At 36.4% G+C, this 16,165-nt stretch overlaps 1 protein-coding gene across 1 annotated transcript in view; it reads left to right on the top strand.

The window, feature by feature from the left end:
- Window positions 1–16,165, top strand: part of LOC149568259 (putative E3 ubiquitin-protein ligase ARI8) — a 134,360-nt gene that overhangs the window by 99,983 nt on the left and 18,212 nt on the right. Inside the window, exons 12-14 of the mRNA XM_089821246.1 lie at window positions 38–109; window positions 13,233–13,332; window positions 13,482–13,608. Coding sequence (XP_089677372.1) covers window positions 38–109; window positions 13,233–13,332; window positions 13,482–13,608 — 299 coding nt within the window. The remainder of the gene's footprint in view (window positions 1–37; window positions 110–13,232; window positions 13,333–13,481; window positions 13,609–16,165) is intronic.

Consider the following 16,165-nt stretch of genomic DNA (forward strand, 5'->3'; position numbering starts at 1 on the left):
GTGTTCTAATGATTTTGTTTTCTTGAATGAGTTGCAGATTGAGATTTTAAGTGACAAACAGTCTCAACCTGTTTCACAACTGAAGTTTGTGACTGAAGCTTGGTTGCAGGTACATTTATGATCCTCCACCCATGTGTAAATAATTAAATCAACACACAAACAAGTTTTAGACCATATCAACAATTTCTTTTCTTTGTTAGCTTGAAGTTGTGCAACTTTTACACATTCTTAATTTTACATTAATGGCCATGTTGCTTTGTTGCTTTATAAGTCCTCATGAGTAATTAGTAAAGTGAAGTCCACAAATTTTAGAAATATGCAAGGAACATGGAGTATTGTAAAGCCATGAATGCAAATTTGCACATAACAGTGAAGGATTATGAGTTGCTTGATTGGTTGATGTTTGTTTGTTGGGTTATAAGATAGGTGCAATATTAGTGTAAGGCCAGGTGTCATATAGCCTGAAGGTTCTAATATGCCAACTTGATAATATTATGCAAACATTGTGTGATATCCCAACATTATTAAACAAAAAGAGCTGGCAAGGAACGAACATACTTTGTCTTTGTAGATAATCTTCATTTTTTATTTAGTATACAAACAAATCTTACGATGATTTATGGAGCTTGGCAATCGCCAAGACATCCATCCACTAGGTAGGTGGCATGGCTATGGTGTTATCTAGAAGTGACCAGGGATGGTCATTTGTAAACAACACCATAGCTCATGTGTTATATGATGGACTGATGGCTTGATGATCGGTTATAGTAACCATCATCTTGTGATCAACATCATGATATGCACTGCATTTAGTTAGATATGCAAATGCGATTAATCTACGTGCATCCACACATGACACCATCGTACATTCTGCCATATACATGTGCATAACAGCCTTTGCTGTCATACATACATATACAGTAGTAGTATGATCATGTTATACATAAATACATACTGATTGATGTATTTGCATCCATATCTTTATCATGCCACCTCATTTATTGCAGCAGCTTTTCAAATAGAATTACATCATAATTGTGTTCTCCGATAATCCCATTTCCTCATATACTCATATTGCATTGCTTCATGATCACATAATTATAATTGCATTGCATTATACTATAATTGTAGGGTATCATTTTACCATGATCGTGTTGCATCTCCACTTAGCCAATTTGAAATATTCCAAACTGGATATTGACTTGGTTTCCTTTTCAGTCAATATATTCAGACTTAAAGATAGGCAAATATATTACAACTCAACAATAGAAACCGTAGATTCTATGATAGATAATAACCCATTTCTTCTCAATATAAGATTTAGTATTCAAGCATATGGAAATGCATTACAAACCACACAATGAAACCAGTAATCTCTCCGAAAACTTCTTAAAACAACGTTATTGCATTATACAATAACAATACAATAACCAGTACTCGAAAACCAATCTTAAACACAGAATTTACAGTCAGATTGGAACACTTAGAGAAGAACCTGTAAGCGCATATGAGACACCTAATGTGACATCTCCAAGGACAATGGGTTTGCATCCATTGTCTACTGGCATGAGGGGCTACGATCTCATACTAGCTGAAAGGTGAAGCTTTCCAAATACTCTTGCAAGAGAGAAACTGAAATCTGAATAATAAATCAAGCATGCCCAAATGAAAGAGTGTCTTCTCCTTTTATCCTCACAGCTGTGACTATTTGACTTGCTTCTTGGCTTTTCGTCTTATCTCTCCTTGTCCTTTTTGCCCACTTTATAATATTAAATTGACCTTTTATATCTCGAGCCCATGCTTTCCAAGTCAATTTTAATATTATACATAATATGTCTTTAATATATCCAATGTTCCAAAAAGGGGACATTAAAAATCTCCCCTTCTTAAAATTGCTTGTCCTCAAGCAATTAGTGCCAGGATCCCATACGAGTCTGCAGGTAGCCTTGTAGCCCAATCTGAAAACAAATCTAGCCATAGTGCAAAGCAAGGTGTCGAACTGCAATCCATCCATCAACCAGATCCTTGGGTCCCATGTTAATCCAATTAATGTCACTACACCTGAGGTCTGTAAAACTTTGAATGTCATCGTATCCAATCTCAGACTAAGTAGAATTGCGACCCAACTCTCAACAAGCTATAGATACATATTGCCAACACTTGGGTCCCAAACACTGATGGCATAACCAACTGATATGATGAGATAAAAATGTATCCAGAAGTGATGTATATCCCAGTAGGTAGTGATGACCCATCCTAAATAGATGATGTAGGAAACGAGCTGCCCAAAAGCTGAAATCAACACCAAGGGCGCATAAAAGATAATATTGCCATCATCATTCTGAAGAGTCCCTAAATACATAGGGGTCAAGAGAAAGAATGAAGCTGAAAAAGCATTCCCTATGATCAACACATAACTCTCCTTAATCCTCCACCAGGACCTGTTTAACTGCTGAAATAAGAAATCCATCCAACCCATATATAAGTTAGAATTCAGAACCATGTACAAGCTGTATGAAAGAGGGGCAACAGTAGTCACTTCACCACGCCAATCCTGTGACCAAGGTTCGTTGTTAAAAACTGTAGCTTGATCCAAATCTCTGAAGTCAAGGTCATCCTCTTCCTAGAAATCAAGAGGAACTCTCTCCTCTACCTCAAAAAGTGGGTTATCAGAAATCCAAACAAAGGGTTGTCTGTAAATTGAAAGTGATTTGAAGTTTTGGAACTTGGTTGCTTGGGGCAACTATCCAAATCATACGTTTGTTGAATGCTATCAAGTTCATCAATTACCTCTAGGAAAAATCCCCGCCTCACTTTATCCTCATGTTCCTTAAATGATTTGTGCTCTGAATCTGATTTTCCGCTTCCTGAAGGAAAAATTGAGTTTCATCCAATGCCTCACGAGCATACTTAAGCTCCTTGTTGAGCTCCTTAATCTCATTCTTTTCTCTATTTGACCGATCAACATATATTTCAGCAACCTTAAGAATATAATCCCTATCGGACAACAAATATAAATAATTTGATTTCAAAGTTTTGAGAGTTGTTTTGACCACCTACAAATCAGCAACAAGCCCATCTCCTTTCACTTCCCTTTGAGCCTTCCTGTAGAGATCCTCAACCAACTTGTGAGTGTTGTCATAATGTACCAAAGACGCTACAACCATGTCTTCACTAATCCTCAGTTGGTTCTTTAAGGTATGTGTTTCATTATTGTCCTGTTGATGTAGTTCATCAGCTTGCAGTCATCTTAGATTGTTCCTCTAAATTCATGTCATGGGTATCAAAAATATATGGTTCATCATACAAAGATTCCAATTTGCTATTACCTCGTGTGCAATCGATCTCTTCAACTTGTTTGTCAAAGCTAACCTCCGAATCACCAACATAAAAACTTGGACCTTGTGTAACAACTCCTATGTGATCACGAGAAGGCTGCAAAACAATGATGGTTGACTTTTCCTCTATTAGAAGATTTTGGTCAGCTGAACATTCTTTATACACATCTTTGCACTGGTCTTTTGCAAGGAGATCTTGAGCGAATTTAGGATACTTCTTTTTTGCCATATCAGTCTTATTTTGGAGTTTTGGATGGAAACCCATGAAATCACTGAAGGCTAATTCTTTTTGAAACTTTGAAGGGAGTTTTTTATACTCAACATTCATATCGAGTACCTCTGTTTTGTAATACCCTTTCTGGTTTTTGATTAGCTGAACACTTAACACGACTGATGAAGCATCTTCATTCTTTTCCCATATATTCTCCAATTTTAAGGAAGCTGCTTTCTTTTCTAGTTTTGTTTTAGGGTGTCGCATTTTCTCTGTATTACTGTCTTGTGCTGAATTAAAAAAGAATTTGTTAGCTTTGAAAACCCACTCTCCTTCAAAGGTACAAAGGACATGGATTTATTATTATTTACGACATCAGGTTCTATTCGATTTTGAATTTCCTCCATACTTGAGGTTGTGAACCACCGAACAGTGCTTGCTACTTGATAGTTGTAAAACGACCTTCCCGATTTTCCATATTTACTGTAGCACTGATCCTTCAATATTATGCTGACATTTTGGAAATCAAGCTTTTCATTTCCTAGCCATTTGAGAGCTTCCTGCACAGCTAATCCCAGTCTTTGTCTCCCAGCATCCTCTAGATTTTCTGGAACTGTCTTCTTGTTATTGAGCTCTTCCTTCACTGTGTGAAACCCTTGTTTAGCCTCATACTTTTCTAAGTAATTGAAAAAGTTATTTTGTTGTATGCTCGTCCCTGCAGTCATACTTTGTATCCAGTTTTCCAGTTGTGCATCCAGAATCTGATTATCTACTCCAGAAGACAATTTCCCACCATATTTAGTGAAAGAAAGATTTTCCAATATATTCCCTGATTTTTCAGAACTTTGGGATAATTTTGAGAACCTAGATTTATTCAGAACCTCTCAAAGGAGAACTCATTAACAAGGGATTGCACCTCAAACTTCTCCCTCACAGAGAAGAACTCATTAAAGCACATAGAAGATCATCTAAAGGCTGGGACTCCCTCTCAATAGGGACCATTGGTGAAAAAGATCAAGTTAAAGCATGAAGGCTCATGGTAAGCCATGAGGAGAATGATGTAATTAGGAACCCTTAGAGGGAATACGATCTCACAGACCAATAGATTGGGTTTGCAATGTAATAAGACCCATTTTGTAAGGCCATTGATATAATAGGCATATAAGCCCTCATAGTCAAACCTGGTAAACAGGTCTTATGGAGGTCTAGGGATTGTGTAAATATGATCTTATGATGTTTTTAACCATCTAGGAATAATTTGGGATAGATAATCAAAGGCACACAGTGGTAAAAGTTGTCAATGAAGTTGCTTGACAATTTTGTGACAACATTAGCAACATTTTGAATACCAATGGACAACTTCTCCCAATGGTTATAGAAGTTCAAAAGTTGGTTGGGGAAGTTGAGTTGGGCCTATCTACAGACATTTGGGTTGATTTGGCATGTTGTTGAAAGGTTTCTCATGAATGATAAGTTCATTGTTTTTCCTCCAAATTCTAGCATTTTGATTGTTGCCATCTATTTGTACGGATTCATAATAACCCCAAACCCATTGGAATGCATAGATGAACAAATTAGCTATCTTCTGAAGTTGGTTTGGTGTTAATTGGTGGAGTTTGTAGGGAGATATTCCCATTTTTGTGAGATTGGATTTGAAACCCTAGGTCTGACAAGGTTTGAGTAATAAAATGCCCTTTCCTTGAGCTTTTACTGGTGCAATTCAATAGCCATTGGGAAACACAAGTATAGGGATGCACTTTGTGTTTCAAAAAGTTTCATGCAGGGAATTAATTGGAGTTAGGAGAACAATTGAGCCCTAGCTAGGCATCTCCTTGTGAGCGGTCATAGAAGAGAGATGAATTTGTGTGTACAATGCAAGGGAGCATGGGTAGGTGCAATTAAATGGTGGATTAAGTGAATTCAAGTTGTGGGAGCACTTTTCCAAGTGAAGTTTGAAGGAGATGAATCATATCAGTTGAGTTACTTTGTAAATGCAACAATTAGGTCTATTGGGCCTATTTATATTATGAACTAGTTTTGGTTGACCAAGTCAAAGGAGGGACCCTGGTTCAAAGCATAGGAATCTTGTTGCGCTCCCAAAAGGGTATTAGAATCTGCAATTAGTTCACATGGGTGTTTGGAACAAATATGAATATGAAGCCAAAAGGTGATTTAGGAGGGCTAGTAGAATTAGGTCTCTATTAGGCCTAATGTATGAAATAAACACTAATAGAGAAAAGTGGGATTTGGAACCTTTGCAATTTGAGTCCAAATGAGGAATGGTATTTGTCTAAGGCCTATCCATGTCTAAAACTTTGAGTTCATGTTTTGCCACATAATTTAGAGAAGGATTGAGAAAGGGAATGAGTCATTAGGACCTAGGTGCATAGAGCATCAAGTAGGAGGCATATAGGAGCCTTGGAGTTAGAAAAAAGGGTTTCGTGGAGTGTTGGGATGTGTCAAGAGAAGTAGGGTTCTTTGTGATGTACAAGAAAAGGGTTTAAGCCAAGTTTGTCTTGGAGGCATTTAGGGACCTCTTGTTCAAGATTTCCTATTCATTCTATTGTTTCCTCATCAACAATATACTCACAGTTTTGATTATCACAGTAAATTAATTGACACCAATGTTTGACCAAACAAGGAGCATTTGCATTCCCACTGCTACACGAGCTTGTTCATCCTCTGCAAAGGACTTAACACTCTCTCTCTGCCACACAAGCTTCCTTAGATTCTTATTGAGTCTTATAAAAGTCCTCCCTCTTCAGCTCATCAAGCTTTCCCTTGAGTTCCTTATTAATCTGTCATCATCCTGGTGCCGCTTCATTGTCCATCCTAGAAGCATTATAGAGAGATTAGTAATAGACTCAATGTATGTCTCGAAGAGAAATATACAAATTGATGCTAGAAGCTTACATGATTCACTCTTTCCTATGTTATTGCATGAATTAACTACGAAAAATTCATAATCAATATTTAAAGATATAATAAAAAATACTTATCTCTTTATTGTTGATCAATTAATAAAACCCTTTCAAATTTTGATTCTCATATCCATGACAGTTCCGCGGACCTAACATCTACAACAAGAAGTGTCCATATCCTGTCTAAGAATGTCTTAGAGAATTTAATAACCATAACAATCAAACAAGTCATACAATCACAAATGCTTGTAACTGAAAACTAAGATGTCATTGTGATCCTTGACCAGCACATACAACAGTGATGTTACTGAATGGCTTATCCAACATGATCATATTTCTCTCTAGTATTACCCATGATACTTGGAAAAAGGTTATCATCAAGAAAAGAATGATTATATTGTAGAATGATCACAACAAACTGCAGCAACTATGCTCGCCGGTATACTCTTGCTAATAGAATTATCAAACATAAACTCTGCTGATTATGTTAGCAACAAATTCTTGTACAAAATCCCCCCCCTTCAATACATACGATAGGGAACTAAATGCATCAACAAGCACACTGGAAAGATCACAGTATGTATGCTGGTGAAACCATCACAGGTATGCAGAAAGAAAGACCATATACAAGGAAATACATAGGTATCCACATAACAATGGATGCATCTTGAACTAAACAACAAAAACAAGAACCATCTCTTGAGTAATAACTACTACTATCACTTTGATCCTGATGCTGCATAAACCTGCTCCGATTTGATGTTAATGTTTGCCTAAAAATAAAGATAAACAACAATACCGTCAGAGCAGAAGCAATAATGCACACTAAGACACAGCAATTTGTCTTGGGGAAACCCTCCAACGTGAGGGCAAAAAAAGCCCAGCCACACAATAAAATCACTTTTTATTGAAATCATAAGTCTGAAATACAATTTGCTTCAACACAAAGCTCAAACTGCAGTAATATTTACAAGTACAAGATGTCAATATATTTTCATAGGGACACCTCCTGAAGAATGTATAAAATTCCCTTGACCCTTCATTATCTTGCTGTTACAAAGTGAAGACCCCTTCGTTGTCTTGACCTTTCATTGTCTCGACATTTCATTGTCTTGACTCTTGAATATCTGCACATGGTCTCTTCACTAGCTAATGCTGAAGACTCTTCATGATCTTCCAAAAATGTGGCTCGTCATATACAAGATTGTCCATAAATAATGACTCTTTGCAGTCTCATCATATTAAAGGATTAGATATTGCAACAACATCTGAGATATAATGCTGATGCAATCACAGGTACACAGATATTTCCCGCAGCTACCAAATTTAACAATTATGGTCATTGTGGTGATAAGTGGTGTCTCTTCATTATTATTGTTATTGTTATGATGATGAGAGGTGACTATTCCCTCACGCCCCTTCCATGTATCAGGCATATTTGTTGGAGATCGTACCATTTGCAAAGAAATTGACTATTGAATTTAGAATATGGTATAAGCATATTACTTTGTTTGAAGGAGCAAATTGGCTTTGGCAATTATCATTGCAAATATCTATCGACCTAATTAGAGACGACGCCATATCAGAAGCATATTTACATAAAGACACACGAGATACAACTTACATTGTTTAGAGCACATTCATATTGATAGCATCATAATTGCATTCTTTCCTATGCCCATTTCATATGATCATTAATTGCATTGCCTCATGATCATATAATCATAATTACATTGCCTCATACTATAATTGTTAGGCATTATATTACCACGATCATGTTGCATACACACTTAGCCAATCCTCATACCAATTGCAGTTGTAACATTGAATAATTAAGCATAGCTAATATGATAATTTGTGACAAATGATTATTGTAATAATTAGTGTTACCCAAAGTTTTTTGGGACACAATGGGAGGAGTTTTCGGGATTACACTTTTTCTTGCCAAGCTGGAGGACAACAATTGGATGACTATAAATATAGGGAAATTTGCATACAAACATTACATTTATACTAAGTTGCTATTTCAAGTTTTGGGGGGGGGGGGGGGGTGGTGTTTAGGTACATTCTTCCTATTATGATTTGTAAGGGTTTGTGTGCGTGTCTATCTATCTATCTATCTATCTTGGTGAACTTGTAGGAGAAGGAACTAGTGGAGAGGTAGGAACATGAACAACCATAGCCTTCTCAGGTGAAGGCCTCCCATTTGATGGACCTAATGGAAGATAGTTACACAAGTCTTGAGCTTGGAGTGACAATTCCTTTGAATTTAAAACTTGAGTAGAGAGCTGAAATTGACCTCGTTCCTCATCAAAGACCACATCACAATAGAAGAGGGGATGATTAGTCTCGATGTCAACAAGGTGATAGGCTTTGTGATTATCATTGTAGGTAGTGAGCATGATTTTTTGGCTCTTGGCATCTAACTTGGTGTAGTTAGCATCAAGAATCAAAAGAAAAGCAATTGAGCCAAAAACTTTGAGGTAGCTAATTATGGGCTTACAACATGTCCAACCTCTTCCAGAGTTTGCTTCTTGACAACCAATGTAGGAAAGTGGTTGAGAAGATAAACAAATGCGTGGACTACTTCAGCCCAAAATTTCTTTGGAACACTCTTGTGTTCAAGCATAGACCATGTCATTTTGGTAGTCATGTGGTTTCTATGCTTAAGAGGTCCATTTTGTTTAGGGGTGTAGGATGTTGTTAGTTGGCACTTTATGCCATGTTCACAAAAATGGGAGAAGGCAGAGGATCAAATTTCTCCCCATTGTCAGTCCTATGTGTAACAATATGTTGACCAAGCTCTTTTTCTACAAATACTCAGGATTTTTGAAACAAGACAAATATCTCTGATTTTTTATGAAGGAAATACACCCACATCGTACGATTGAAATCATCAAGAAAATGTATAAAAAAAAAAATTTACTTGGACTGAGTATAAGAGGCAGTAGCCATAGGTCCACAGATATCAATATGGACCAGGTGTAGTTCCTTAGAAGCTTTTGGGGAGTCGCCATAGAAAAAATGGAGTGTGATGTTGCTTCCTAGCATGACATGCCTTGCAAATGCCAAGGTTCTAGGTTTGAATCTCCAACAATCCAATGAGAAGATAGTGCACATTTAAGTGCCCATACTGCTGATGCCGGAGTGTACTAACAAAGGAGTGATCAACTGCCATGGCAAGCTCTTGAGAATCACTATAGTCAATAAGATTGAATAGACCATGATCCTCAAGTCCCATTGCAATAATAGACTAAGTGTCTCAATCAATGATACAATATTGATGTGAACTGAAGGTGAAGTCTAGTTTCTGGGAATGTCTCAGAATTTGATTGTCGTAGAGAATGTTGAGTTCCATTCCTGAAACATAGTACACATTAAGGAAAACTAGCTTCCTTCCTCTAGACTGAATCTGTATATTGTCTTTTTTGGCATCAATATACTCTTCCCTCGAAACATAACTAATTTTGAGAATGATTGAAAAACTGTGAACCGATCTCAATGATGAGTGAAGTCGCAGGAGGTACCCGAATCAATATACTAGGCCGAGGACTCTACATGATCTGCATGTCTTTTAGCCATGAAGGCATATAAGCCAGAGTCACCCTACTCAGTGTGCTTTGCAACATGCACTTGAGGTTGTGAACTAGATTGCTTGGCTTGACCAGCTAAGTGTTTGGGACACTCCAATTTCATATGACTAAACTTATAGTAATAGTTGCATTGAATATTTTTTCTTCTTTGGATCATCTGATGACTAAGCAAAGGAATTCTACTAAGACTGAGATAACTGATATTTGCCTATGGATCTAGCTGAGAAAGTTTGTGTGTTTGAAGATGAACTAGAACCACTACTGAATTGTTATTACTTATTTCCAACGATCTTGCTGTAGAATCATTATGAAGAAATCAGAAAACAAAACATCAGAATAAGTGGAAGCAATGTTGAGAGTCTCAACAAAGTACTAATAGGAAGATGCTAGACTCCTTAGGGTGATCACCACCACGTCCTCTCCCATTTTGCATCCAGTGGCTTCCAACTGATTTATCCTTGATTTTGTTAAGACGATCTTGCAAGAACACTTGTGTTCATCTTTCATGATCGAGAAGAGCATATTCTTTAGGAAGAATGGACGATTCTTACCTGAGGTTTCATGCGATGCCACCAAAAGGAACGTGGGGAAGTTGATCATCACCAATTGAGAGTTTGGTGAGCATGGCTGCTTCTTGATTTTTGTCATCAAATGTATCTTTCTCTTCACCTATATCTGCAGGACGAGTAGTCTTGCCGAAAAAAATTGGTCAAGAAATCTATATTCAAAGATTGTCATCATGCACTGCTTCCAAGTACTGTAGTTTCTACAACTGAATTTCTGACTGCCTTCAAGAAGAATTTTGATCAGAGATGCCATTGCAAAAGACTGAGGTGAAAGGTGGTTGACTAAATGGCGGCACAAATATTGAGAAATAATATGTGCAACACATGTAAATCATGTATTGAATAAGACTGATGTAGAGAACAATTACAAATCTTGTGACAGCAAAATAGATTAGTAGGCAGGGAACTCAAGGCAGATTTAAAAAATTCTGCAAACAACGCAGATAAGCCCTCAAAATGGCCATTAACAATCTGCAAACAACTTTTAAATCCGTAAAGAATTCTGAGGTATTTTTGAAAAAACCCTAGTCAGCTGTGAGGAAGGTCTGTCAAAAATACAGATTTATCCAAGAAACTCCTTAATGAAGGCATGAGAAATGTAAAATTGGCCTTTGCAAAAAATAAACGACCAAAAAACGATTAGGTGGGCTGAGAAAGGTGTAGAAGCTAAGCTATGGATGAAAAGAATGCCTCCTGTTTGCAGAGAATCCCGTCATTGGTCAAGATGGAAAAAATGCAGGCCTTCTTTTTTGTTTATACGAAGCTAAAAATCCCTAGTCGTAAATAAATCAGCGCTGCAGAAGTATAGAGATCCGTCAGCTAGGAGAAAAACAGCCTCAGAATGAGCTGTTTGAGCAAGAAAAGGGCGAGAATCCTGTCGCTGTACCAAACACAAGAACCTGTGCATGCAATGAAGATCCTGTCAGCCAGGAACAATGACAGGAATAAAAGTGTGGGAGGTTGAAGGCAGAAAAAATTGACCATAGGAATGGTCATGAGAGCCAGAAAACGATGGATCTAGGTCTTGCGAGTAGAGAAGAAGTCCTCAAACAGAAAAAAATGGGCCTCTAGATTCAAAAACTTCTCAAGATTGAATATCTGCAAATATATAGCCACGAAATCTGCAAGCAAACCTGAATCGCAAATGAAGGACTTTTACAAGTTGCAGATTTAAAGAACTTTAGACTCCAAGAAATAATTTTCAAAATATTGGAAACTATTTATTTCAATAAGAAATTGTAAAATTTTCAATTTTTTTAACCTAGCTCTGTTACCGTATGACAGAAGTAATTTGGTAAATTATTGGATGAAGATTTTTTTCTATTTTTTTTGATCGGTAAACGGCCAAGGCCTTGAATTATTGGATGAAGATTAACAAAGAACAAAATGATCTTATAGAAATTACATGAGAGATGTTTCTACAAAGAAACGTGCAAAACAAAAGAAAGAATCTATTATGCAAAATATCTATACGATAAGTGACCATTAAAAATATAATCATTTTAACTAAGGAGATGTTATTCTAATAATCCACCCTGTGCAATAAACAACACTGGTATTGTACCAGATGACCTGCATATTCACATGCAATCCATTGTATATCAGAGACAGAATTTCAGGTTATTGAGCATATATTTATTTGCAATATCAGATACAGTGTTCATATATTGCGATACATTGTCATGCAGTTATCACCATCTTCCAGCAGTGTATGCATTTGGAATTAATACTCATATCATTATCAGATTATAAATTGTAAATAGCATATGCATTTGGAATTAAGCATCATATAATAGCACTTCGTTATCAGCAGCTTGTTATCTATTCATTGAATTGGGGAATAACAAGTAGTGTCTAAATTAGATGGACATTACACATTGGGCAACCATGTGCTCCAACACCTGATGTTTGGAGAGCAAAATTCCTTAGCTGATTTCCACTTGCATGTTTTTCTGTCTTTTCTCCGTTTTGTAGAAATTCATTGTTTTTGCGTCATTGCTTTAGTCATTTTGTACTTTTCCTTGTAGAGGTAAATTCTTTGATCCATAGTTTTATGCTGATAGGACTCCTGGATTATTTCTACTTACATGCCTTAATCCTTTTTTAGGTGTTGAATTCTTTATCTCTTCTAGTACTACGCATTTTTCTGGTAACATAGGTGAAAGTGCAGTATGACTAAATGAGTGACTTACTGTTTTAATTACTCTCTAAAGATTTCTATGACCTAATTCTCATCCTATATTAAAATGCTTTTTTCAAAGATGATCATCTAGAGTTCTACTATACTGAACCTGGGAAAATATGCATTGAACTAATTCTGCCATTGAAGTATTTGAGCTGATGCAATGCTTCATGCTATATCACTCGAAAAAACAGCAACTTATAAGTGAAATTAGTTATTACAAAATATATTCATGATTTTTGATCTGAGAAAACTATCTAAGCAAATTTTTTTAACTTTTTTGTTTCTGGTTTATATTGCTATCATATGTAAGGATTCCACCAGGTATGTCAATTAAATGTGGGCCTTTATTTTGAGGGATATTACATTAGCAAGCTGATCATAGCAATATTCATTATTATTATTTTTTTGTAATTTGCAGATAGTTGAATGTAGACGTGTTTTGAAATGGACCTATGCATATGGCTATTACCTTCCTGAATATGAGCAAGCTAAAAGGCTATTTTTTGAATACTTGCAAGGTATTTTCTACACAGAAATTGAAATTTGATGATATAATAAACATGATGAAACTCATCTTTTTATTTTCATACTAATTAAAAAAAGAGTTGAAATAAGGGTATTAAAAAAATTGTTGAAATAATGTAATGTATCCATACTCCTTTTTCAGGTGAAGCTGAATCTGGATTAGAAAGACTTCATCAGTGTGCTGAAAAGGAGTTACAAGTATATCTTGCAGGTGATGGCCCTTCACAAGACTTCAATGAATTTCGGACAAAACTTGCAGGACTCACAAGGTTATTTTTCCTCTCATCTGTATAGCTCATGTTACCGTGTTATTTAGTGACATTTTTGTTAGAAAGTGAAGTCCACACACACAACTGAAAGGGGGGCGGGGGGTGAATCAGTTGTAGCCAAATTAAACTTAAATCCAACTTCAATGACCAAACTAATGAAGCATAACAAGAGATAAATCATGCACAGTGACACAATGATTTGATAACTAGGGAAACCCTTGATCAGAGGAAAAGCCCCGCTGGGGATAGTACCCACAAGATAGCGTAGTAATATAAATGTTCGTTGTGAAAGGATGTGACTCTATTAGAAGCCAATTACAATGCAATCATTACAATAGTCTCTGTTAAAGGACAGATCCTTGTTAGGAGACCTTAAACCCTTGTTAGAAGGTTGTAACCCTGTTAAAGGCTGATAGGAAGACAACTAAACTCACTATCCAAATTGCTTTAGTCAACAACGAGGAGTAGATTTTCAGGATAACAAATCCAATGCACTGAACTGACCAATACTGCAATTCAATTACCAATGCAGTTCCTTTGAAGCTCTGCTCTTCTCACACTCGCATCCACTAGTCACATCCACACAATTACATGTTATATGATATGATAGTACATCCAAGAAAAGATTCTTTCCTTTATACCCTATCCAAATAACTATTTAGGTTGGCCTGTTAAAGCACCCCCAATGTACAATTGATTACATAGGACCACACTAAGGCATACGCTCCTTCTCAAGCATCATTACAATAATTACAATAAGGTTCCCACACATTCCAATACATTTAACTCAATCCTCAATAAGGATCATCACGTTTCACTAACATAATTAAGTGCTAGTAAAATATATCTCACATTTTACTCTTGCAACCTTTCCAGAATGATCTCCAAGACTTGCTATCATGAACATGTCTTTACCCACGATCCAAGCTGGCTAACATTAATTCCACTTGGCTGATAAGATACAACCAATTTACCAGCAACTATCTCTGTCAATATTTCCTGAACATTGGTTTGCTACCAGTCTTCACCAAATGAACTGTAACTCAACCAATACTCAACAAAAACATAAGAGAACATAGATGTAGCATCTATGCTCATCTGTGAACATAATCCTAAGATCGCATAGCTTAACCTGTTCTGTGCCAACTTCGCTGACTCAATAAACCTCTGCGATGTACATAGTCCCTGCCTGTCATGTACTCAAGAATATATGTTGACATCAATGATAAAACCTGTCATCAGTACAACACATAACTAGCATATTTAAGTGCCAACTAGACCAGTATTCCTAACAATTTTATCATTCAATCTTTTGTGTTCCATATTTTGTTTTAGCAATCTTTGTGCTACATTTATATTACAAATAGGATAGTGCCATCTTGGTCCAGATTGTGGAACTATTTGTATCTATGGTCATATTATTGGTGGTCTACTTTGTAGTAGCTTGTATAAATCTGAACCTGTTTAATCTTCGAGAAAGTCATTATTCAAGAGTTGAATTGAATGGACAATATTTTGGATTATGTATCGGAAATTGTTTGATCAAGTTATTTTGAAAGCATGCCTTCTAACGTTAAATCACGACTTTAAACTTTACAACTATTATGCAATGTTTCTCTGAGTTTGAGGAATGACAATTTATTTGTGGACTTTGGAGAGGTTAGGGTAGTGACTATATTTTTGTCAATAGAATAGAAGTTCTATTTGGGGCTCTTCACCGTAAATACAAAATAAAAATAGATTCAAAGTACCAACAATATCAATTGTTGCACACTACATATCCTATTGGGAAGTACAAACCAATTTATAAGTATTGAAACTTGTTGTCTGATTTATGACTCGGATCTGGACTTGGCAGTCAACTAAGATTTGCAAATTTAAAAACAACAATAAACTAAGCTTATCGAATAGAAGCCTATATTGATCTCATACACAAATTTAAATCATGATATTTCTATTAGGGTTTAACTGTGTAGTTTTTGAGTCATACTCATTGACCCATGTTTCATGAATAGTGATTCAACACGAATCCATCTCTCATGAGAATAAATGGAACACTTAGCACTCACTGGATCTAGGTGATGCTCACAGAGGTGAAGCACCGGGACTTCCTGAGAGGTCACCCATCCCAGTTTGTTCTAGCTCGAGCGCACTTAACTATGAAGTTCCCTCCATGGTTAATCCCACTCTACTTGCAACCCCATTTGGAAAACCTTCACCAAGTATCGTGCCTTATGAACCATTCATTAGAAAGCCCCTTAGGCTCATCAATTGATAAGTAGGAGATAATTTCCATAGCAAGTCAAATTATGATATTGCTATCAGTATTTAACTGTGTAGTTTTTGAGTCAAACTCATTGACCTGTGTTTCATGAGTAGTGATTCAACATGAATCCATCTCTCATGAGAATAAATGGAACACTTAACACTCATTGCATCTAGGTGATGCTCACAAAGGTGAAGCACCGAGACTACCTGGAATGTCACCCATCCCAATACTACTCCAGCTCGAGCGGGCTTAACTATGGAGTTCCCTCCATGTTTAAACCCACTCTAC

Source organism: Cupressus sempervirens, chromosome 3, assembly GCF_028749045.1.
Source record: "Cupressus sempervirens isolate cs-2001-9-10 chromosome 3, ASM2874904v1, whole genome shotgun sequence".
In the NCBI taxonomy this organism is placed as follows: Eukaryota; Viridiplantae; Streptophyta; class Pinopsida; order Cupressales; family Cupressaceae; genus Cupressus; species Cupressus sempervirens.